Source organism: Pisolithus orientalis (genome assembly GCF_024613125.1).
Source record: "Pisolithus orientalis strain OTSU chromosome Unknown F5J12scaffold_2, whole genome shotgun sequence".
NCBI lineage: Eukaryota > Fungi > Basidiomycota > Agaricomycetes > Boletales > Pisolithaceae > Pisolithus > Pisolithus orientalis.
In genome coordinates this window covers 542232-563746 of record NW_026260783.1, presented here as the reverse complement: position 1 = coordinate 563746, position 21515 = coordinate 542232, and the positions used below count along the sequence as shown (strand labels likewise).

The 21515-nt window shown below is 50.3% G+C and overlaps 8 protein-coding genes across 8 annotated transcripts; 4 read left to right on the top strand and 4 right to left on the bottom strand.

Moving 5' to 3' along the window:
- Window positions 1-19: 19 nt before the first annotated feature.
- F5J12DRAFT_887628 (uncharacterized protein) lies at window positions 20-752 on the top strand (the record flags this gene model as incomplete). Its single annotated transcript, XM_051747202.1, has 3 exons — window positions 20-34; window positions 88-595; window positions 667-752. The coding sequence occupies 3 exons, from the start codon at window positions 20-22 to the stop codon at window positions 750-752; spliced, it is 609 nt and encodes a 202-aa protein (XP_051604734.1).
- Window positions 753-1688: 936 nt separating this feature from the next.
- F5J12DRAFT_902523 (beta-lactamase/transpeptidase-like protein) lies at window positions 1689-3831 on the bottom strand (the record flags this gene model as incomplete). Its single annotated transcript, XM_051748308.1, has 8 exons — window positions 1689-1879; window positions 1962-2200; window positions 2248-2426; window positions 2493-2675; window positions 2753-3001; window positions 3058-3166; window positions 3223-3458; window positions 3529-3831. 8 exons carry the CDS (start codon window positions 3829-3831, stop codon window positions 1689-1691), a joined length of 1689 nt encoding a protein of 562 aa, XP_051604733.1.
- A 481-nt stretch (window positions 3832-4312) lies between these two features.
- F5J12DRAFT_712976 (uncharacterized protein) lies at window positions 4313-9114 on the bottom strand (the record flags this gene model as incomplete). Its single annotated transcript, XM_051740801.1, is given in 14 exon segments — window positions 4313-4519; window positions 4575-4768; window positions 4821-4989; window positions 5042-5111; window positions 5160-5686; window positions 5771-6654; window positions 7268-7353; window positions 7433-7522; window positions 7626-7747; window positions 7803-7940; window positions 8042-8260; window positions 8274-8507; window positions 8576-8695; window positions 8749-9114. The coding sequence occupies 14 exon segments, from the start codon at window positions 9112-9114 to the stop codon at window positions 4313-4315; spliced, it is 3426 nt and encodes a 1141-aa protein (XP_051604732.1).
- Window positions 9115-9253: 139 nt separating this feature from the next.
- On the bottom strand, window positions 9254-11885 carry F5J12DRAFT_796079 (ATP-utilizing phosphoenolpyruvate carboxykinase). Its single transcript, XM_051744094.1, has 9 exons — window positions 11772-11885; window positions 11542-11638; window positions 11224-11481; window positions 11087-11169; window positions 10962-11027; window positions 10179-10909; window positions 10044-10128; window positions 9559-9988; window positions 9254-9506 (listed from the first exon to the last, which is right to left on the bottom strand). The coding sequence occupies exons 2-8, from the start codon at window positions 11630-11632 to the stop codon at window positions 9605-9607; spliced, it is 1698 nt and encodes a 565-aa protein (XP_051604731.1). The 5' UTR covers window positions 11633-11638; window positions 11772-11885; the 3' UTR covers window positions 9254-9506; window positions 9559-9604.
- Window positions 11886-13554: 1669 nt separating this feature from the next.
- On the top strand, window positions 13555-15028 carry F5J12DRAFT_182697 (glycoside hydrolase family 61 protein). Its single transcript, XM_051738275.1, has 4 exons — window positions 13555-14019; window positions 14069-14219; window positions 14342-14475; window positions 14528-15028. The coding sequence occupies exons 1-4, from the start codon at window positions 13729-13731 to the stop codon at window positions 14900-14902; spliced, it is 951 nt and encodes a 316-aa protein (XP_051604730.1). The 5' UTR covers window positions 13555-13728; the 3' UTR covers window positions 14903-15028.
- A 1062-nt stretch (window positions 15029-16090) lies between these two features.
- Window positions 16091-16959, bottom strand: F5J12DRAFT_779176 (uncharacterized protein; the record flags this gene model as incomplete). Its single annotated transcript, XM_051742370.1, has 3 exons — window positions 16091-16321; window positions 16377-16570; window positions 16629-16959. 3 exons carry the CDS (start codon window positions 16957-16959, stop codon window positions 16091-16093), a joined length of 756 nt encoding a protein of 251 aa, XP_051604729.1.
- Window positions 16960-18151: 1192 nt separating this feature from the next.
- Window positions 18152-20166, top strand: F5J12DRAFT_918305 (Alpha/Beta hydrolase protein; the record flags this gene model as incomplete). Its single annotated transcript, XM_051749218.1, has 10 exons — window positions 18152-18193; window positions 18247-18283; window positions 18342-18413; window positions 18525-18685; window positions 18756-18883; window positions 18942-18976; window positions 19029-19099; window positions 19179-19244; window positions 19302-19662; window positions 19721-20166. 10 exons carry the CDS (start codon window positions 18152-18154, stop codon window positions 19786-19788), a joined length of 1041 nt encoding a protein of 346 aa, XP_051604728.1. The 3' UTR covers window positions 19789-20166.
- A 41-nt stretch (window positions 20167-20207) lies between these two features.
- Window positions 20208-20521, top strand: F5J12DRAFT_182443 (uncharacterized protein). Its single transcript, XM_051738274.1, has one exon. The coding sequence runs from the start codon at window positions 20245-20247 to the stop codon at window positions 20476-20478; it is 234 nt and encodes a 77-aa protein (XP_051604727.1). The 5' UTR covers window positions 20208-20244; the 3' UTR covers window positions 20479-20521.
- Window positions 20522-21515: the final 994 nt, after the last annotated feature.

Here is a 21515-nt window from a genome sequence, read left to right as displayed (position 1 = left end):
CCCCGGGATGTGGCACGTGATGCGCGACAAGCGTGTTAGTCACGTGCAGATATATACAGCACGCGTAGCAAGTGCTGGACGTTAAAGGGGAAGCCAGCACAGCAGCGTGAAATTATCCACCTCACACTCGGAAACGTGGCTCCAAGATCCTCACCGTCGCGCAAGCGAGGCCTCTTGCCAATTCATTTGCTCGAGCTATGGGCAATATGGAAGGAGGACCAGCGCGTTCCGTCTGTCGCATCTAGACGCGCTTGGGCTATCTCTCGTAATGCAAACCCTACCCTCGTCAGCAGCTGGTTTCATCGCAGGAAGGCAGCAGCCAAGCGTGCAGGGGAACCAATCGCTCTTACATCTTACGAGTTGTCGCTGGAGTTGCGGCTCAATCACAGCTCTCCGCTTCCCATGGGTCCAGAACTTCCTTTCGGCGACTTGTCCGATGATAAAGAACTGAGCCTCGATAGCGGCTTCCCCGAGCACATTGAAACACCTAGCATGTCTATTGACGAAACCGACGGTTCGCTACATCTCCTTTTGGGCGAACCGTCCGAAAACGGGTCATATATGCGTCCAACATCCGGTGCGATGACGCTCGACTGTAGTTATCAACCACCTTCAAGGTTTAATATATGTTCCACTTTCAAAACTACTCACACTCTCCGGCTCTAGTCCAGCCGGTGTTCCTCAGGATTGCGATAATCGGGAAATCCAGGGCGATGCCTTTGCAAATTCGACGGGGTTCTCACTCGAAGTAGATCTCATCTGCGATCAGGGCGAGAGAAATGAGACTGGCTTCACTTGTTTTCTCTGTTCTTCAGAAGGTGAAGGTTTGAGGCACCAACTCACAATTACGCCAGCGTATGCCCGTACATAGTACTGACCAGAAGCCAACAGCGGATCTAGTTACCAATGAGCCTAGCCAAGCAATCCCTTACCAGCTACTCACGCATTCAACTACAGAATCAATCGTTGGCCGTTTGGACGTCACTTCTGATTCCCTCATGGAACTCTCCGCGATTCCATTCCTGTCGCATACCCCCCGAGCCGCAGCTTTCCGACCTTCAGCTGACCATATCCTGAGAGGGGATCAGAACAGCGTAGAAGATATGCTCTGCTCCCTGGTAACGGAAGGCGAGCTTGATTTTTCTTTTCTTTGTGAACCAGACCTATGGGCGGCAGGCGACCCTTCCACAACTTGACACGGAGTGTGTTCGCCTTCTGCGTTCCTGGCCTCTCACGCCTACTGCGCACACATCGAGTTGGGCTTAGTCCGCTGCAGTGCTTTCCTTGTATGGATCTACAACCGTTTTACCACCCGTATCATTGGTCGTGTCCTTCGCCAAGACTTGTTCACGGGTTCAAACACGTATTTTTGAAATCCGTACTTAACCCTCGCAGTGTTTCAATCAGTTGACGACAAAGCAGAATAAAGTCGTTTTTACGTCACACATCAGGCCATCCTATGCGTAATGAGGCAATCCGGTGACGTCTTCATGTATCACGACTATGTACCAATCGAGACATTCATGCAATTTCAATGGCTGGATATGTGGTAACCCTTGATGTTACTACACGTGTAGTACAAGTGATCGCCGCCAGAACGGTAGGCCAGTGTATACTATGTGCCTGGATGCAAAACATGTATCCGACCCATTCGACATACGTATAACCGCTCCGTGCCTGTCCCCTGCTTAGACTCTGTCGAACCAAACTTCGGCCCGCTCCCGGACTGTGGCACCTAATCGTGCGCCCTCTGTCTGCCCCCCCACGAGCCCAGACACTCCAAACCCGATAACCTTTCCATCGTCGATGACGAACTCTGCTGTCGCTGTGGCCGTACCGATCTCTGCAGTTTCGAACGGAGTGGAGTCTTCGCCGTACCCTTTAGGAAACAAACTTAGTCATGTACGGGGTAAATGTGGTTCCTTGCACATGTCGCATGCGAACGTGAGTCGACCAAACACGAGGCCATGCAGCCAAAAGTTCGGTAGACACACTCGGGTTACCATACGCTCCGTCAACGGCTGCAAAGTCAGCGCGGACCCCAGAACAATAGGAAGACATGTCATTCGGATCGCAAAGCGTGAGGGTGCCGTAGCCGAGATTAGTATATGTTCCGGCGAAGTCGTCCAGCGGCAAAGATAAGTTCCACACAGTAGGACCATCGTCATCCAGTCTAGATTTGAGAGAGTCGGATAATGGCCTAGTACATGATGTAAGTTAATTCAAAGAAGGAAGAATGGGAAGAACCTTTCCGAAGGATCTGATCTCTCAAGGCGTAATACCGCTTCCAAAACGTGCAGTGAAATACTCATGACCGACGAGCCCTGATCACCACCGTTCACAAAAACTACTACACCAAACTCGTCGCGTGGCAAAAAAGATACCAGAGTGGATACACCAGGGATGGCGCCGGTGTGACCCACAAGCTAATAACCCGTGCAGTTACAAGCGTCAGCGTGAGGTGTGGATCAAATGATACGGAAGTTCCCTACGTCGTAGCCTCGATATGACTGACGGTGCCAGCCCATGCCATATCCGCCAATTGAGATATAGGGACCCATTGGACGGTCCAAATAAACGGCATATGAGGAAGTGGCATTGTAGTAAACTGACGCAGGGATGATGGATTTTCCTCTATATGTTCCTTTGTTCAGCCACATTGCGATCCATTTGGTCTGTGAAAACGTGACCGTCCCATCCGAGACTGTCTGTGAGCAGTAGCGAGACTGCATAAGAGTAGAACATTCTTCACCATATCGACTGCATTTGATATGACACCACCTGCTACGGCTGCTGTGAACGCAATTTCTTCGGTAAACCACTCCGGAATCAAGCGTCCCTCTTTCGTCCATCCTTGCGTGTACTTGCCTGATGATGCAGCTTTGCTAGGCGAGAATGTTGACGATGCCATACCCAGCGGAGCAAATATTCTCTCCTCCACAAAAGACGTATAAGACTGAGCCGCGTATTTCGAAACGATATGTGCAGTAGTGATATACATCTGTATAACCTCAGTTTGAGTTGCTGTCCACCTCGGGCTGAATGGTGGAGCTTTACAATATTGTTGTATGACCAATGCTCTCGCAGCTCGAAAGCTGGCCTTAGGTGTTTCAGACGACGAACCACATCCAACGGCGTGTCGTGGGGTCCGTAAGCAAAATCATGCCTTGCGAGGAGAAAATCATAATTCTACATGGAAAACAGACACGAATACTGACTCACCTTGGCACACCGGAGACATGCGAAAGGATATCCTTGAGATTTGCTCGTTCCGACGCCCATTCATCCATAAGCCGCCACTCGCCTGGGAGCAGGTCTTTTACTTTGGTATGCCATGTTAACTCCATCAATCCTAGTGGAAGTGCCGTTACGTTCCTCCCATTCGCGAAGTCGTCCATGAGGATACCGACGGCCGTCGCGCAGAAAGCCTTCGAGACGGAAGCCATGTGGAACAACGTCTGACCAGCCAGGACAGAATCAACGTGAGCGTATAGACGTCCTCGAACGGAAGCCACGCCTGGTGCTTACATCCAAAGTCATCTCCTCGCCGTCCTCTGACCTATAACCCCATGCTTTCAACTCCGGCTCACCGTTCTTGGGCACTACGGCTATGGATAGCCCAGTAATGTTCGATGCAACCATCGTGTCCTTAATGAACGTTGCAACTTCTGGGGTGATGTATTCGCCATCATGGGAGCCTTTTCCATGACTAGTAATGCTGGTAGAACGCAATGACTCTGGAACCCAGTTGATAGTGTCCAGGAGATTTGGATGCAGATAAGTCAGTGCTGAAAACAAGCCCAAAAATAAGAAAGCCGGGTGAACGGTCATCGCAATTCGTTACCCCAAGCTAAGATAAGAGGCCTACATGCACCAGTATTATATACTGGAGGCGTATCGTGCGCAGCATTAATTTCTCAAGTAGCCCCGGTAATCAGCCCGATGCTGGGAATTTGCGGGGAGTGATGATCAAAACTGTGGGATGTCAACTGGTGAAGTATCCGCAGCAATCTCAGGAGGACCGCAGTGTTTCGTGTCTCTCGCATGTCGGACACACCCTGGAGATCGTCACCGCGTACCCAAGTAGCTACGATCTAGCGGGAAATTTAACAGGAAGAAAGGTCGTCAGACATGCGAGCACGAAGAATAACGCTTGTAGCGAGCTAATCAGGCGAAAAGAGCGCTGCACGTACCTCTCTAATCAGGGGGTTTCGGTAGGTTTCGGTATCAGAATGTCTCAGCAGTCCCATATGTAGGTATAAGGACTAATACTCATAGATACCAAGCAAATGCCACCGCCCATAACATAATACTATGAATCTGACCCAGATACGATGCACTCCGCATTGTCCCATTCAATTTCCTGCTTTAGGACAGCTCGCAGGATGAGTTCGGTAGAGTATATCTTGTATCCCTCATCGACAAGGGGACGCCATATAGATACGTCTTCAGGGCAGGAGATAACATAGCGATTTGCTTTCGCCTTCAGAATCCTAACAGTAGGCGTAGCGTTCTGTATCTGAAACAATGGTCAAAGTTGTCCATGGCGTCTTTAAAACAGTGTAGGCCTGTACCTGCCCACCAGCGCTGGAGACAACGGCCTTCAACAATTTGTTATCAATGGGCACCTTCGGAGTGAGGTAAAATGATAACTGTTTGAATAGCTGGGAGCCACAGCCCTTTTGCTTAGAGCGTTCCAGGGCTTCAGAGAATTTGAAGTTCCACTTCATCTCAGCAGCAGTATCCGAGAGCAAGTAGTCATGTTCAGCTGTGTGCAGCTTTGTCAGAAAACCATCTGCAGGCAACGATATTAAACGTACGCAGGAGCTTTCCGCTTTGGATCGACGCGTTCACCCATTCCTCCTTCAAAACGTATGGAGAAACGGACATTGCACAGAGAAATTTCTCTGTGCGGACGATTCCCTTAGCTACCAGGTGTGTGCAATCGGTCGATTTGGTAGTCATCCTTGCACCCAACTTCGACAGACCCTAAGGAGACCAATATGTCAGCTATTCTAGCGAACTTCGTGGATGTGCAAACCTTGATGACTTCATCGGAAAGAGTGACCCCTGTGGTTATCAGCCTGATGGTTCTCGTTTCTGGCGTGTTCCTATACGGTACGAGTCAATTTTCGAAACGCTCATACGTCCCAGCTCACATGTCAGATGACGCGGTCTTCTGGAGTCCGCCTTTCCCCTTCGTGAGTTTCGGTTTCTCTTTCGGTATAGCAACAGCTAGTTCCACTTCTTGTTCCTCATCTTCCTCTTGAGGTTTCACCTTCTTTCCCTTGCCCTTTGTGTCCGCTTTGGCACCCTCTCCTTCAACCTTCCTTTTCTTCACAAGCCTGCTCTCGGCTACATCATCCTCTCCCAAGGAGAACAACGACCGACCCCCGGCACTTCTCCTCCGTTTCTGGTTCTTTCTCTCTTTCTCATAGTCGATCACATCAGGCATAACCGCATCCCTCAGCTTAACAGTAGCCTTATTCGCTGCACTCCGTCTGGGCCCGCCACGGACAGACATGGTGGCGAATGTATCAGCGGAGACATACCCGTCGCCCTCGTCAACAACGGATGCCTCTGATCGATGGCCCTTGAGTCTGGAAGGAGATGCCATCTGTTTCTTCCCTGCTGCATCCGGCGACCTATCAGCAACAACCAGCTTTCCCTTGCTTGAGGAAGCCCCCTCGGCAACCGCAGGGCAACGGTTGGACACAGGAACACGAGAATTTTTTATATCTGTGTTCTCTTTCTCCATTGCACGCTTCACCTTGCTGCCTCTCGGGGTGAAGTATTCATCAGGAAGAGACGGTACTAACACAGACACCGATCTTTTGGGAGTGGTCATCGTCTTGGCGGAAGGGGGAGGGGGGGACGATGATAGTGTGGATAGACGACGTTCTTTCGTTGAGTCCGCTACGTCGGGTTGCGCGGCATGCTTGGAGCGTTCCTTGTGGGCCGTGGTATTCGCTTTCCGACTACTCGTAGCTTTGCCATCGGCCGCTTTCTTATTTTTGTTATGTATGGTGGGGAGGTCTTTGTCCGAAGGTTCCTCCCGGTCTACCAACTTTTGGCTATGACCGGACTTAGATTTCGGTTTCATGCCAGACTTGATGGGAGTCAGTGTCGAGGCTCTTGAAATTCCAGGGGGTGGTGCAGGCTCGGAATCTGAATCTAGCTGAATGATTTCGTCACCGGATCTAACGTCCTTCGCTTTAGGCTGGCGCACTGACAAAGGACTCTTGTCCATCCTCTGCTCCGATTGTTTGTCAGGTTCACTTTGAGTCAAATTCGCAGTTGAAGAGGTTTGGTTCCTTCGGACGAGTTTAGGACGAGGCTTCCCTGCCGCAGGCACCGGACTTCTACGGTGCGGAGCTAGACTAGTTGTGGATGATTTGACATTGGATTTGGCCATGAATTTGCCCTTCGATCGTGCAGCACTGCGTTCGTCATCGTCACGGGAGAGGCCACCGTCAGACTGAGGATGAGGTACAGCTCTTCCTTTGCCCTTGGAGTTTGGCTTGATTGTGTTGGTGAGTTTCGCCCGCCCAGTCTTTGTATTCTTTGGCGCATCTTCGTCCACATCCATCACGTTATCGTCCACGTGCGCAACCTCAGGAACGCCATCCAGGTCGCCATCGTATGTCAACACTGCTTCTACTTCTCTGGTGCTCGTAGACGTCCCTGGTGGAAGAGCGCGAAGCGATGATGGTTTAGAAGTGGAGTGGAATCTTGTAGTAGCCAGTGATGATTTAGGTTTACTGACTGGAGAACTTTTTATCGATGATCCACGTCGCTTGCTCTTCGTCGTACGAGCATCACTATCGTCATTGTCAGGAAGATCGATGATCCTGTCCTCGTATGTATCCCGGAAAACAGGTTCCTTTGACTGAGCAACACGCGCGGATCTAGTGGACCTCGAACGCGATCTGGCAGGGCTCTGTTTAGTACGGAGGACCCTGCCTGTACTTCTGCCTCTTCCCTTCTCAGCGGGGGTACCCTTGCCTGCTCCGGTTTCGGCCGCGTCGATGCCTCGGATAATAGCGCCCTCTTGGCTCGCATTAATTTCGATGCTTCGCGTGTACTCGGTGTCACGCGCTTCCTCACATTCCACATCTACAATGCCAACGCCACGCCCACCCGGAAGGACACCTCCAACTAAGGTAGTGGTGTTCTCATTTGCGGAAGATGAACCTGCATGGTAGTTGGGGAAAGAGCGTTCAGTCAAGCACACGATTTTGCTTGTATCGTTGGTGTAGCTACTGACCTCCCCCATCTGCACCCATAAGGACCTTCCCAAAATCTATCCCTGGAGGAAAGACAATGTAGCGTTCGAGACCGACAGTGAGCGCTCTAACACAATATCAGACAAACGTAGTGTCACCATGAGAAGAGAGCAGAGTAATGCACTATACCAACAGAGCGCACTCACCGCCACTCAACAATGCAGTCCTCTAGCCATGTGTGGTTCACTACCGGTATTGACCAAGCGAGGGCACGTGTCGTCTTGGGCGAGGGTTGGCTGGAGAAACACCAAGAGGAAGATAACACGGAAAACACGGCACAAAGTCAGGGAGGGATTGGCTTAGACATGCACGGACGTTTGGATTAGAATAATAACTCACAATCCTGCAATCAAGACCTTGTTATCCATACTCAGACTCGGAGTGAACTTTGCACCTGTCAACGATATTAAACGCTTAAGGTAATCCCGGGCAGTGCCAGTATAGTTGGTTATGGATATTTCCTATTCCTTGTGAATGAGGGGCACTAGAAACGCGCGACTTTTGTCGTGAACTCACACAACCTGCCAAGCCAGGGATTCCGCCCCTTGGGACCGGATACCACAACAAAGAATCCAACGGAGAATGGAGAGTTCCGCTTGACTCGACATTAAATAGCCACGTGAGAGTGCCAATCAGACGGGAAGCACGCGCAGCCTGACAGACGGGAAAATGTCGCGATTAGGTGAGCGTTTAAGACGTGGAGAAATAGAAAGGTGTGCAGCAGACGCGACATAAAGGGAAAGCTGTACACAGACCTTGAAGTACGCCCTGCCACTTCTCCATCGCGTTACAAACACGTCACACGTATCCACTGCCCTCTCCTCTGCTTCATCATCGTCTATACCTTCCGCTTTGACCACCACGCCTCCAGAGCGGGTTATCCCAGCGTTGACAGCAGCTCGCTGACTTTCACTCAATTCCAGAGATCGGGATAGGAGGACTTTCCTTCCTCCCCAAACTTTCTCCTTCTCGCCCTGCACCCGAAACAACGAAATCTTCTCCAGTAATATCAGATGTCCGTGGTTTCTTTCGTTTCAAATCGCCGTTATTAATCGCATCCTCGTCCAAAGTAAGTGCGGCGCCGGGACGCAGGACAATTGGATCTGGCCATAAGTAGGGTGTTTCGGGTAGCCGGCGCCCAAGGCGAACGGAGTCGTCGAACCAATGTGGCGTAACAATTGACATACGAGTATGAGGGGCAAAATGAAGAGCAGTGTTATACTTTTTGGTGGAGGTGCGGGGCGTGGCAAATCATGGGTATAAGGCCACACCAATGAAGAGCAACGTACCTTGTCACTTCCTGGACGCAGAGCAAATAGATGTGTAACATCCCGCGTCAAGCCGATGCGCCATTGACCTCCTAGAGCGGTGACTCCGGCAGATAATACCTCGACGTCGGATGTTGGTAGCTATCGACTCCACGTGTCAAACAGCGTCAGTTCCTATGAACAGAAATACGCACATCAGTTGCACAAGCCACAATTCCCGAGAATATCATGGCCGGGTCAGGGGAATAATACTGCTCTCTATCCGCATGCATTAGTAAGGAATGTGCCACATACGGTTTCAGCTGGGCTGCATACGATTGAATTTTTCCCATCACGATGCTCCTGTCCACCCATTTGTCACTGACAACTTTGAGGGTTGTATTGGCTGATTCTGCATGTTGTTTGTCGTGATGTGAGTATGATCCACCGAGAGCAATGAGATGAGTGTATGGCCCGACGCTAGTCGCCCCGTTGAGATCTAAAATGGAGACCAATTCATGCCTGCGATGGGGAGGCAAGGAAGGGGACAGTATATAGTGAACCCCATCGAAGACGGCCATACCAGTGTGTATGGACAACTTGCGGTGTGTCAGGCGACGTGACAAATCGCGTGAGCCGTGACAGGCGTGACATTTTGTGTCGTGTGACGTAATACCGTGTGACCTGCCCAGGCCGCCGATCGTTAAATTCAACCGTTGCAACCGATTGTTGACGCAGAAAGTTTAATGCGCTTTTTATCGTCAGGATTCCAAGGAGCTACCCTGATGAGTCAAGTATCTACCTGGATGCGGGATGCAGGAGTTGGGGGCCCAATCGAGTGTGGGGTGGTTTCTTTGCTCAGCGCACAAGGTTTACACACGCGCTGGGACCGGCGCAACGTCAGGGCATCGCCATGACTCTTTGTGCCCATATCCTATGTGGTATTTTTCTACGACCAGGCATTTGCATTTTACTGTCAGTGATACAACGAATGCATAACGAGCTGCTCTTCTAATATGCGTGGCAGATGGCAGGAAATAGATCTCAATGTACAACAAATCTCGAAGCTTCTCAGTCAAATCTGGGGCCAGCTACCCGCACGTTCTCCCTGACGTCGCCTTCGTAAAGCCTGAACGCCTTCTGGAACATGCTTGCCAACTTCCTGACCTCGCGCTCAAAGGCATCCTTGTCTGTCCATGCCAGCTTGGGGTTAAGAAGTTCCCGAGGCACGCCCTCGATCTTGGTGGGGATCTGCAGACCGAAGACATCGAAAGTCTCATACTCGGCATCAAGGAGTTCCCCGGAGTGGATCGCATCGACGATACGACGGGTGTATGAGAGCTTGCAGCGCTTGCCGGTACCAAACTTGCCACCTGTCCAACCGGTGTTGACCAACCAGCAGGGGACGTTGTGTTTGGCCATTCGTTCTGCGAGCATGTCGGCATAGCGCGAAGGCTTTCGAGTATTTTGAGCAATGATGATGGAAATCAAGGTAAGAACTTAAACGTACGTGGAGGACAATGAAAGGTGCGCTGTAGCACGTCGAGAAGGTAGGGATGGGCTCCAGGACACCGTCCTCGGTTCCCGGGGTTTTCCTAAATTATCAGTCCGAACCATCCAAGACATTTGAAAATGTGATACTTACGAGGTGTAACCAGCAAGGAAGTGATAACTAGCCTGCTCAGGCGACAGCTTACTGATGGGCGGAAGCACACCGAAGGCATCGCAAGTCAGCATGATGATGTTACTCGGCTGCCTCTCAACGATACATGGAATCTTCGCATTCGGAATGTACTCGATCGGGTACGCGCAACGAGTGTTCTCGGTGATGCTCACGTCATCGTAGTCGGGCTGGCGCGTCAGTGGGTTATACACCACATTTTCGAGGATCGAGCCAAATCGGACGGCATCATATATCTCCGGTTCCTTCTCCCTCGAAAGATTGACGCACTTGGCGTAGCAACCTCCTTCAATATTGAAAACACCGTTGTCCGACCAGACATGCTCGTCGTCACCGATGAGCAAGCGACGAGGATCAGCGGACAACGTAGTCTTTCCCGTGCCGGAGAGACCGAAGAAGAGAGTAACGTCTCCTTTGTCGATGCCAACGTTTGCAGAGGAGTGAAGAGAGAGCTGGCCGAACTTGACCGGTTGGAGGTAGTGCATGACGGAGAAGACTCCCTTTTTCATCTCACCAGCGTACTCGGTTCCAAGGATGACCATCTCCATACGCTTGAAGTTGATTTCGACTGACGTCGTCGAGGACATACCCTTGGTGAAACGGTTGGCGGGGAACTGGCCAGCATTGTAGATGATGAAGTCAGGCTCGCCAAAGTTGGCAAGTTCCTCTTCGGTTGGGCGGATAAGCATGTTGTTCTGTTCAGTACTGTTAGATTCTCTGGCCCAGTGAGTATTCGGAGACATTAACCATGAACAAAGCATGATAGGCGCGGGCGCAGATCACTCGGACCTTGATGCGGTAGTTGAGATCCCACTAATATGGTATGTAAGCCACCGCGACAGAGGAAATCACATGCACGGGAGAATGCTTGCCCCTGCGAAACCGTCAAAGACGTAGACGTTGTCGCGAGTGTTGAGGTAATCGATGGCACGTTCGCGATTAATTTCGAATGTATCTGCAAGTGCCCCATGAGCAACAGAGGAGGTCCAACATGAAGAACAAAACTAACGTTCGTCCATCTTAATGTTGACGGATCCCCACCAAATGTCGTCCTTGCTTGTGTCCTCGTAGACAATACGCTTGTCTTTGGGGCTCCGGCCAGTCTTCTTACCGGAGAAGTTGATGAGAGCACCAGAAGAGGAAATGACGGCGCCTTCGTTTTTGATGGCATCCTCGTAAAGTTGAGCAGGGGCGGCGTTGCGCTTTAACTGGATACGATCCATGTCGAAGCCGGCCTGCGAGAAGTACTCGAGGTCACGACCGATGACTGTTTGCCAAGTAGGCTCATCTGAGACATCTAGATGCCGAGAAGAGTTGGAGAACCTACGGTTGTTGATGCACTCATTGTCATGTCCCTGAGCATAGTTGCGATGAAGGATGTGCGGGGTGACATAGGGTGTTTGGTGGGGAAGGACCATGGCTGCCTGATAATTGTTCGTGAGATCTACAGTATATCTAATGCGCGAGCGAAAAGATGTCACTGCCACTCGGATACTCCACAGTAGGCGTGTGGCGCGAGGCATCTGTGCGGGGTGGTACGACAGAGAATGCGCTTACCGTGCTAGTTGGAGATACAACAGGAGAGGATCAGAGGAAGAAGAAGAAACGAGTACTGTTTTGAAATGAAGCTGCCGGCTGACCCGCTGTATAATCGGGTGACTTATATATGCTGTACTGTATAGTCAAAATAACCCTCTCCACAACCCTCCGATTACAGTAACAAGGTTGCCCGTAACCTCCCGTTTCCTTAACAGCCAATGGATTCCACGGTGTAATATCTGGTGCCGGAACGCCCCGGTGTCTTCCCTCCACCACTTACACTTAGATAGACTTCGTGATTAACTACTTTGTCCGACTAGCCGAGCATTCACGAACACATTGGAGTAGCCCGCCCCAGGTCTCTCGCCAAGTAATACTTGGCCAGCGTATTGGGCATAGCCCACAGGCTACAGGGTCGGACCCGATTCACTCCGAGACGTCACCCTGCCACCGGAGCCCGACATAATCATAATTCCCTCAGATCAGTCATCAGGTTCTCCCAGTGTCGCGGATATCGCGCAGTGCTGACTCGGGATAGTGCCATTCGAGACTCGCGCCCCTGCAAGCGCTACAGAAGGCGCATGATTCCAAGCTAGTAGGGTCTCATCAACGTCTTCCTAGACACTGTCATGCTAACCTTACATAATAACAGAGTTCCTTCACGACATCCTGGCCTTCAATTCTTGCGAAGTGAGTTACAACTATGCAGACTACAATTGTACAGGTTAAAGGTGAGTGGCGCCTGCATAAACCTGGAACACGGCATCCGTGCCAACGCGCCCCTTCGAATCGGATGGGAATGTTTCGCGGATATGATCCTTTTATTGACCCTGGCGGCTGAAGAGAAAATGCATCGGTTTTTTTTACAGCAAGAAATTGCTGAGGTGTTCTTCGTTCGACAGCTTACGCAGAAAACAACCTCCGGAAGGAACAACGATGTTTAGAAGAACCTGCATTTTGGTTCCGACGCCCCATCTCAAGAGTACTCCTCGGATCGTCGAGGCATATGTACACCTAGGTTATAGTTCAGTTAGGTCTAGGCTGACTGTCAATTATCGGATCCTCTGTGCAGGCGGTGCATCGATACGGTGACTGGGGACCACTACCTATGTACATAGCTTTTTTCTTTCTTTTTTCCGCCTGACTCGTAGGGAAGGAAGGGACTGCCAAACTCAATCTTAACGATACTTACCCGGCACTCTGGTTCACGTTAACGTTCAACTCTGTTCAACACGTTCCCCTGCCGAGCGAGCCTCGGGCAAAGTCGTGCAATCCGCGATTTCGTACTTGTCTATAGAGGCACTACGGCTGTCGTACTCCATCCGTATACCATGAGGTTCCCATGCCGTTGTGACCCACGATTGTGCGGCGATATCCGCGATATCGGAGACAAACGGGAATGAATGTGTAGGTAGGATGTGTCCTTGTTAGTTTTTCTCCATGGAACTGACAGTGGCCGGGCGCTGCTATATAACTGTTGGATCAAAAGGCCATCTTATCCTATGTACTTATGTCGAGCCGTTTCAGCTATGGCTGTCCAGGCACAGGGGGGGGGACAAACTTGCCTTGCCGAACTACAACAGGGCCTGCAACGTGTTCCATTGTCATTCCAAGCTGGGTACATGAGTGTGGTACGACTCGATCGCCGTCACCATAGCTGCCTCGTGGCCAGGCGACAATGAAATGGGGGATCAGGGAGAATGGAGGAAGAAGGCAAGCCGGCCTTCTGATATGAACCTATGAACCTCCTTCACGCCTTTGCCTCACACTCAACGACTCCCTCCACGACCCTCCCTCGTGCCAGTGATCCGTATCGTATCGCAGTCTTCCCCTTTATTCAACTAATCTGGCCGCGCTGTGCGCGCTTTCCTTGATACATGAGCTTCTTATAGGCCTATATCAGTTCTATTCATTCCCTTCGTCCATCCAGCTTGAGTCAGTCTTGTAGGGGACACCCCAGATCCTGGAAAACGTTATGCAATCCTTTCTGTACATCTCTCTGCTCATCCTCCATATTGCCTCCCCCGCGAAAGCCCACGGATACGTCGCCCAAGTCTCGATTGACGGGAAGATATACATGGGCAACGTACCCAATGCTCAACCCACCTCTTCGATTATCCGCCAGATCGACGACATCTCACCTGTCAAAGGCGCAACTAACCCCTACATGAACTGTGGACAAGCAGCTCAGCTCGCTGCTCTTGTTGCCGATGCAAATCCAGGTAGTCAGTTCCAGTTTTGGTGGAAGGACGGCGATGGAACCAACGTGTGTTTCGTGTTCGTTAACTGGTTGACGGTTGTTCATCCGCACATAGTGGCCGCACGATATAGGCCCGATCATGACTTACATGACATCGTGTGTAGGCACGACGTGTGATAAATATAACTCGACAAATGCAGAGTGGTTCAAGATCGAAGAGACGGGCTTGGAGCCAGGCAATATGACATGGTACCAGCAAAATATCAGTGCGTCCATTCTCCATTCCTCATTTCGTCCTCCCCTATGGTTTGATGGTTTCTACATGAGCTTCCGTCGCATTTCCCTTCTCTCAGTCTCACATGGTTATGCTAACATGGAACATATATAGTGAATGGCGAGCCTGCTAATGTAACCCTTCCATCTAACCTGGCACCTGGACAATACCTTATTCGTCACGAAATCATCGCACTCCATCTCGCGACGGAGTTAGGAGGGGCTGAATTTTATCCTTCCTGTACACAAGTAAGTACGTAGTCGGTCTGCTCATATACATGACTCACCTGTATGTACTCAGGTTAACATCCTTGGAAACCAAACTGGCACTCCTACATCGAGCGAAGAAGTCACTTTTCCCGGGGGCTACTCTGATACTGATCCTGGTATATATGACCCAACGGTTTTCGATACCCCTGTTCAGTACACGTTCCCGGGTCCTCCTGTTGCAACGCTTGTCACTTCGTCGTCGCCATCCTCGGGTTCTTCATCGTCGAACCTGCCTGCGTTCACAACAGCAACGCTGGTATCCAGTGGTGCGAGCACCTCAACTCCAACAGCCACGGGCCAAGCGACGTGCAAACTACAAGCTCAGCAGACTTTGGCCATGAAGAAACGTCACCCAGGGACGCTATCGAGGATAATGGCAGTACTGATCAAGGGAATGCATGACTGAGGCTGATTTTTTTTACCGGTTTGTGTGATGTGTGGAATTACACTGTAGGATAAACTGTATTTACTAAGTATTATGGTGACAGTACGTAAGTACTAATTGCATTCGAGACACTGCGAGAGACCGTCGTCCGCGGAGAAAACGACATCTCAGGCATATCGCCCTCAACCAATCGGAGGCCGCAAAACTATCGCTGAGCCCCCGTACACCCCTAAGTAATATTATGCGCTTATTTTATGCACTTACCGTTGCGCTATGTCCGACGTCCAACTGTACACCGAAATCCATATTTTGCCAAACGACCCTGTAGGGCTCCGTGAGTCTGTGCATGGTTATCTTTTGCATGTCTTCGAATTCGAGGCCATCATGCCGTATGATAGGGATTCCCACTGTCAGATGTTGTTTGAATGTTGGTTGCAAAACGACCCAGAACGACCCCAAGTGCGTCTGTCAATCTCAAGTCTCAGCATCAACCCAGTCGAACGATTAGCGGTGACCAGGGTACATGCACATGTCTATTCCGCGTTCACATGTCGCATGTGTCCCTTGTAAGGTCTCGCATAGCAGATTGATTACTCACCTGCAACTCCAGTCAGTGATAAAAAAACATCAGAGAGACAGGGAATGACGGAATCGCGGTCACGACCAGTCAGTGACAGGTTTAAACAGGTTTAAACCATTCTTTCGCTTCCTGATGAAACCACGTCCAACAACAACCGAAGTGAAACGGCTGCGAGCGATCGCTCAGTGCGGTCATCATCATCTTGGTTGACCAGCCATCAATCCATCATACATCAACCCTGATGTCAACCGATGAAATGATGATTGACCGTCAATCCTGGGATTGGTACCAGAAATATTGCGGACGTGATGAAACAAGTTTCGCTGGGTCACAATGTCAATGGCTTACAATCAGAGATAAGCGTCATCATTATTGATAACATGCCCAAATTTTAAGCGAGGAGCCAAATGGTCACCTCTATTGATCGACTAAACGTGCGAATACTAAGATAATAACAACACCACGAAATAACATGACACTTCTATTGATTCGTATGATGTACTTCCGCGCGTGAAACAACTACCCCGTATAGGGACGCGACACACATGGAGGATAAGGGTCTATTTTATAGATAGGTCTTCGTCAGCTTTGTCCACCATACAAGGACAAGAACTCCGGAACACACATATTTAGGCGGAAAGGCCGAGGAGTTGGAGAAGGGCAGTCACACCGAGGCAGTCGATCAAGGGAATGAATGGAGCCAAGAGAGGGCCCAGGGAGGCCACAATGCTTCCAACAAGCTTGACGACAACCTGGAGGATGGCCAGCACAGCGTTGAGGACCCCAACGAGCAAGTCGAAGATCTGGCCAGGCTGCGAGTCGATGATTTGAAGTACCTTGATAAGAGCTTTGAGGACCAACTGCAAACGAGGCAGAAATTAGCATGGACCAGGAAAGACAGCCACCCCTACATACCTCCAGATCCTTGAAGATGATCTGAGCAAGTTGGTCGACAGTAATGACGACACCTTCAACGTCGATAAGGAGTTTGGAAATCTCTGTACCAACTAATGCCTCGAGTTTAGGGACAGCGGCAAGGAGAGAGCTCGTGATCGACGTCAAAATGGGAGTGACAATAGCAACGGTCGCGTTGGCGGGAACCAGGTCGACTAGAGCGCAAGGAACGATCAGAATAATTAGCATGCGTAACCCAGAAAGAGCACGTACGCAATTCCTCGACAAGAGGTTCAATCTCCTCGGTCACAGTGTTAAGGATACAGGCAATGGATGGGAGGCAGGTGGAGCGAGTAGTCAACTCAGAAGTCGAGGGTCCCTTAACGGCGGAAACGCCTGGGACGGAAGGAACTGACAAGCCCGGGACGGCGGGCTCACTGCGGGGAGCATGAGCCACCTGGCCAGGGAGCGCTGCATTAGCGGGGCTTGGAACGCTCTTGCCAAGGCCATTAACTGAGTTAGCTGGGCTTTCAAGGGAGGAAGAGCTCAGGGGAGCCGCAAAGACGGAGGTGAAGAGGAGAGCGAGAGCAGCAAAGGAGCGCATTGTTAAAAGAGTGTGGGGAGTTGTCTTCAAGGACGACTGGTGGATAGCAGGGAAGGGAGAAAAGAGACGACAAAACAGTCAGTGATGGAATGGGAGAAGAGAGACACTTTATAGGATCGGGTTCTGTATTGATGGTGCTTGGTCCGGTTAGCGCGCCAATTTTTTGGTATGTCAACGGTGTTTCTCATTCCGGAAGCTACTTCGATCTGTCACTGGAGCAGGAAGTCAAGCAAAAAACATCGCATCGCAATAACTTACCGAACCTCCGCGAGTGACACAACTAGTATGTAGCGATTTCTTCGATCCCATTGGGACCAACTTGTCCCGTTACGCACTTGATACAGAAAATGCGACTGGTCTGCTTGCACGTACTACAAATGAATTTTTGGTTGGGACCGCCGATCTGAGCAGGATCGGGGGTTAGCCAAATTTGAGAAAGACGTCAGAGTGCTCTCCAATTCAAGTTCGATCCGTCAAACTTGTCTGCCGACCAATGCCTCCGATCAGCCAACAAATTCCAAGGACCCCCAAAACCGCTAACTCCACCCTCTAATATGTCGAATCACAACGCGTGGCATTTTTTGAGATAATACATAGTGATTTACTTACCGTGTGAACTTCTAATAGGAAAAGTCCCACTCGTTCCCGTCTCACCCGGTTATTGGCGGGATGCAGTATGTAATGTATAAAAATAGGGTCCCTCAAAGCTGGCGCCGACGCCGCCGACGATACCTACGCCTGCAGCGCGACTACCATAAATTAGCTGCAGGCGCCGGCGTCGGGGCCAACTTTGAGCGGCCCTAATGGTTTATATCTTCTAATGGCAGCCCGTCATGATGTCGGCTCGCTGATCGACAGTAAATTTTCACGCCATTCTGACTGATGAGACGTTCGTTGCAATCTTATAAGTCTCCTTCCCACATCATACCTTGCCGTGAGACACGCACATGTAATCGCCGTCAGTTCACTTCCCTCCCAGGGTGTCACACCTTGTGGCGAACGACGCAAAGTTTGCTGCATTGTCGTGTGCGTGTGTCGCTGCTTCGGTCTGACTTGGGCACATTCCAAATATTGTCTTTGCCAGCCTCGTTGATGGCAAAACATGGCCAAACCGTGGTAAAGCGGACCAAACTAACGGGTACAGCTTGTCTGCAGTCTGCCAGGATTGTAAGCGAAGACCTGCCGCAAGACAATGTGTCAGTCAATAGTGCCATTCTTAGGGGGGTTCACAAGGGTAAGCTTGCATCTAGTGCGTTGAATAGTTGTGCTCTGAAACGGCTGCACTAGGGCCTGGCAACTGTCTGTGCAGGAGTTGGGACGATAGGTACGATAGACTGTTTGCCTTCACCAGACCGACGTTCGACAAATATTCGTTCATCCAGGTTGTGGACTATTGTACTATGGCCAGAACTATCTCATATATCCCTCTGCATTTCCTCCGGAATCACGCACTGGTGAGCGTTCTCTGTTCAACGCGCGCTTCCGTTCACTTACCCCTATTCCTTCCCGCGTAAACTCTTCATCCGCCACCGCCCCTGCATTAACTTCCTCAACTGAACTCAAAGAGGTTCCCAGTCCTGATATGTATGGTCTTCATTACGAAGGCGTTGAGCTGAAGACAGAGGACGGCGTATTACTGCGGTGCTATCTCTTGACACAACGAAAGGAGGTTGGTCATCCATATGCACTGCAGATCCCGGTTAACGATGAGATGTCGAACGACGAGGTATATGTTCAGCTTTTGGTGTTCACCGCATCTCACTTTTATCGTTCCCTCCCTACCCGCTTCATCGTAGTTCACAGCAACGCGTCCAACGGTCCTCATGTTTCACGGCAATGGGGGCAACCTCGGACATAGAATACCGCTTGCACACGTGTTCTATACTACAATGCGTTGCAATGTCTTTATGCTTTCTTACAGAGGGTACATATTGTGTATCCCTTTTCTCGTTGTGCGCTCAACAATTATTTTTTTTGTACAGTTACGGCCGCTCCGAAGGAAAACCATCAGAGTCAGGTGGGTTTTGTGTCACTACGTTTGTTTATGCTGATGAATGGCAAGTATCTAGGCCTCTGCATAGACGCACAAACCGTGCTGGACTATATCCTCGCTCATGCGAACTTGCGGGGGACCCCCATAGTGCGTAATTTGTCCTACAAGTGGTTGTGACCATCTGATTGCACCGATTACACTGAATGCATATTTTCCTATGGCTTAGATCCTGTACGGACAATCACTTGGAGGCGCCGTCGCTATCCACCTTGCAAGTCGGAACCCATCTAAGGCGAGCATACCTCATTCCTTACGGCCTCTCCTTCTAAGCACCACTTGACCACATTAGATCCGTGCACTTATCCTCGAAAACACCTTTACCTCTCTTCCCCGAGTTATCCCCCACGCCACTCCAATCCTCTCTCCTTTTACGTTCCTGTGCCACCAGAAATGGGACTCAGCATCCAAGCTTCCACTCATCCCCCGTGAAACGCCGATTTTGATGCTAAGCGGCGAGAGAGACGAAGTTGTTCCCCCACAGCATATGAAGGAGTTATGGGAGATTGCGTCTAGGAGGCAGGGGACAAAAGTGGACACTAGGGATGGGAATGGAGGGGCTCCAGTAGCTTCAGGTGAGCCAAATGGTGAGCCGAACCCTGAAGTGGGGAATGGAATGTCGAGGTTCGTGAAGTTTCCACACGGGTATCACAGTGCGTTATTTGTCGTTTTCATGAATCGGTTTCTGGAACTGATTCTGGAGCGCTATAGACGATACTTTTATGCAGATGGATTATTGGCGTGCTGTCACGGAGTTCGTGGCAGGCCTGTGTTCATGAATTCCTCGCTAGGCTGTCCTCTCACACCATTCTTCGCGTGCTAGCGCTGGCGCTGTCAAGATAGCATGCACACCGCGAGCCAGTGACGCTGCAATGGAAATGATTGATACCTGATTACTCCCAATACTACAGCCCGCTTGATACAATCGCTTACATCCTTTCTCGTGCATGCTTCCACGAGTATTGGTCAACATGCCGTTGTCGGATGTAAGTGTAGCATAGTTTAACACGTTTTTTCGCATCGGGCAAGTTGACGGAGTCACCCAAATGCACGCAATACAGACCTGGATTCCAGGTGAATGGGCATCGTTAAAAAAGTTAGGATACGTTGTAACATTGCGAAGGCAGTCCATCCATTTACTGTACTGCAAGACCTCCTGCCAAACAATGCAGACGATACGACTGCTCCAACACCATCCCTCGTACCGATATGCAACCATCGCCTCGATCCTATGTATGTCTGTGGAGAAACTTCTCAGCTTGACTTGTTGGCTCTTGCTAGCTTCAATTGCGAGCGGATCTGTGTCAACCCATTCATCTTGGGACCACCGTTCTAAGCAAGATCGCAGATTAGCCAAATTTGAGAAAGACGTCAGAGTGCTCCCCAATTCAAGTTTGATCCGTCAAACTTGTCTGCCAACCAATGCCTCCAATCAGCCAACAAATTCTAAGGACCCCCCAAACTGCTAACTCCACCTTCTAAATACATGGTCAATTCTATGGAGGGTTGCATCACCTTGTTTACAAGGTCACTGCACCCCGAAATTTGTCATGCATTTTTTGGCAACTGCAATCCTCTCAAAAACAAAGTCTGATTCAAATTGTGGGTGGCAATGAATTGAGCCCATGTACCTAGTTAGGCTGTGTGACATGGCCAGTGGAGGTTGACAATTGGTTGTGTGACATGGGCCAGTGGAGGTCAAGCCAACCTATGAGTTGTCACCATAACATAGGGATTGGCTGTGATTATGTTGTCATGTGTCATTCAGGATCAGCTACAATTGTATTGTCATGCATGACACCAGAATCGGCTACAATTATATTTTTAGGTGTCACATGGAGAGGCTTCAAATAGAATATCATCATGTCATAGGGACATATATAGCATAGCCCAGACTAGATCTGCATTGTGTACATAGGGCAGCCCAACATGACAACACAGTATGTCTGGGGCATACAGCAGCACACAGCAGCAACTCCTGGCACATGGTGGAAACATGATATGCCATTGCACCAAATGCTGGGTGGATTACTGGAGTGGTGAGTACCAGTGGCAAGGACCATCTGAGCATAACTGAGGCAAAAGTGGCATTTTCTTGCATCTGACAGTGTGGTAAGTGGTAAGCTGGTGAAGATGCAAAAGCATATGGCTGCATACACTAGTATGTGTCAGCATAGTTTTGCATATAGAGACAGGGTGGGGTAGTGAGGAGAGTACAACATGCATTGCCAGCAGAACTCACTGGCATGACACAGCAGTAGCAAGCAGGGAGTGGTAATCACTAGTGTGGAGCAGAAGCTGGCAGGATCATGCAGCATAGACAGGAATGGGGTGGTGGCATGGATATGAGGTACCAGCAGGGGTTGACAGCATTGGGTGGCATATGTGGGAATGGGGTAGCAGTATGTATATGAGGTACTGGCAGGGGGCAGAAGTTGACAGCATTGAGTGGCATAGATGGTGATGAGTGGAAGCTTAGTCAGGAATGGGCTGGCAGCATGGAAGT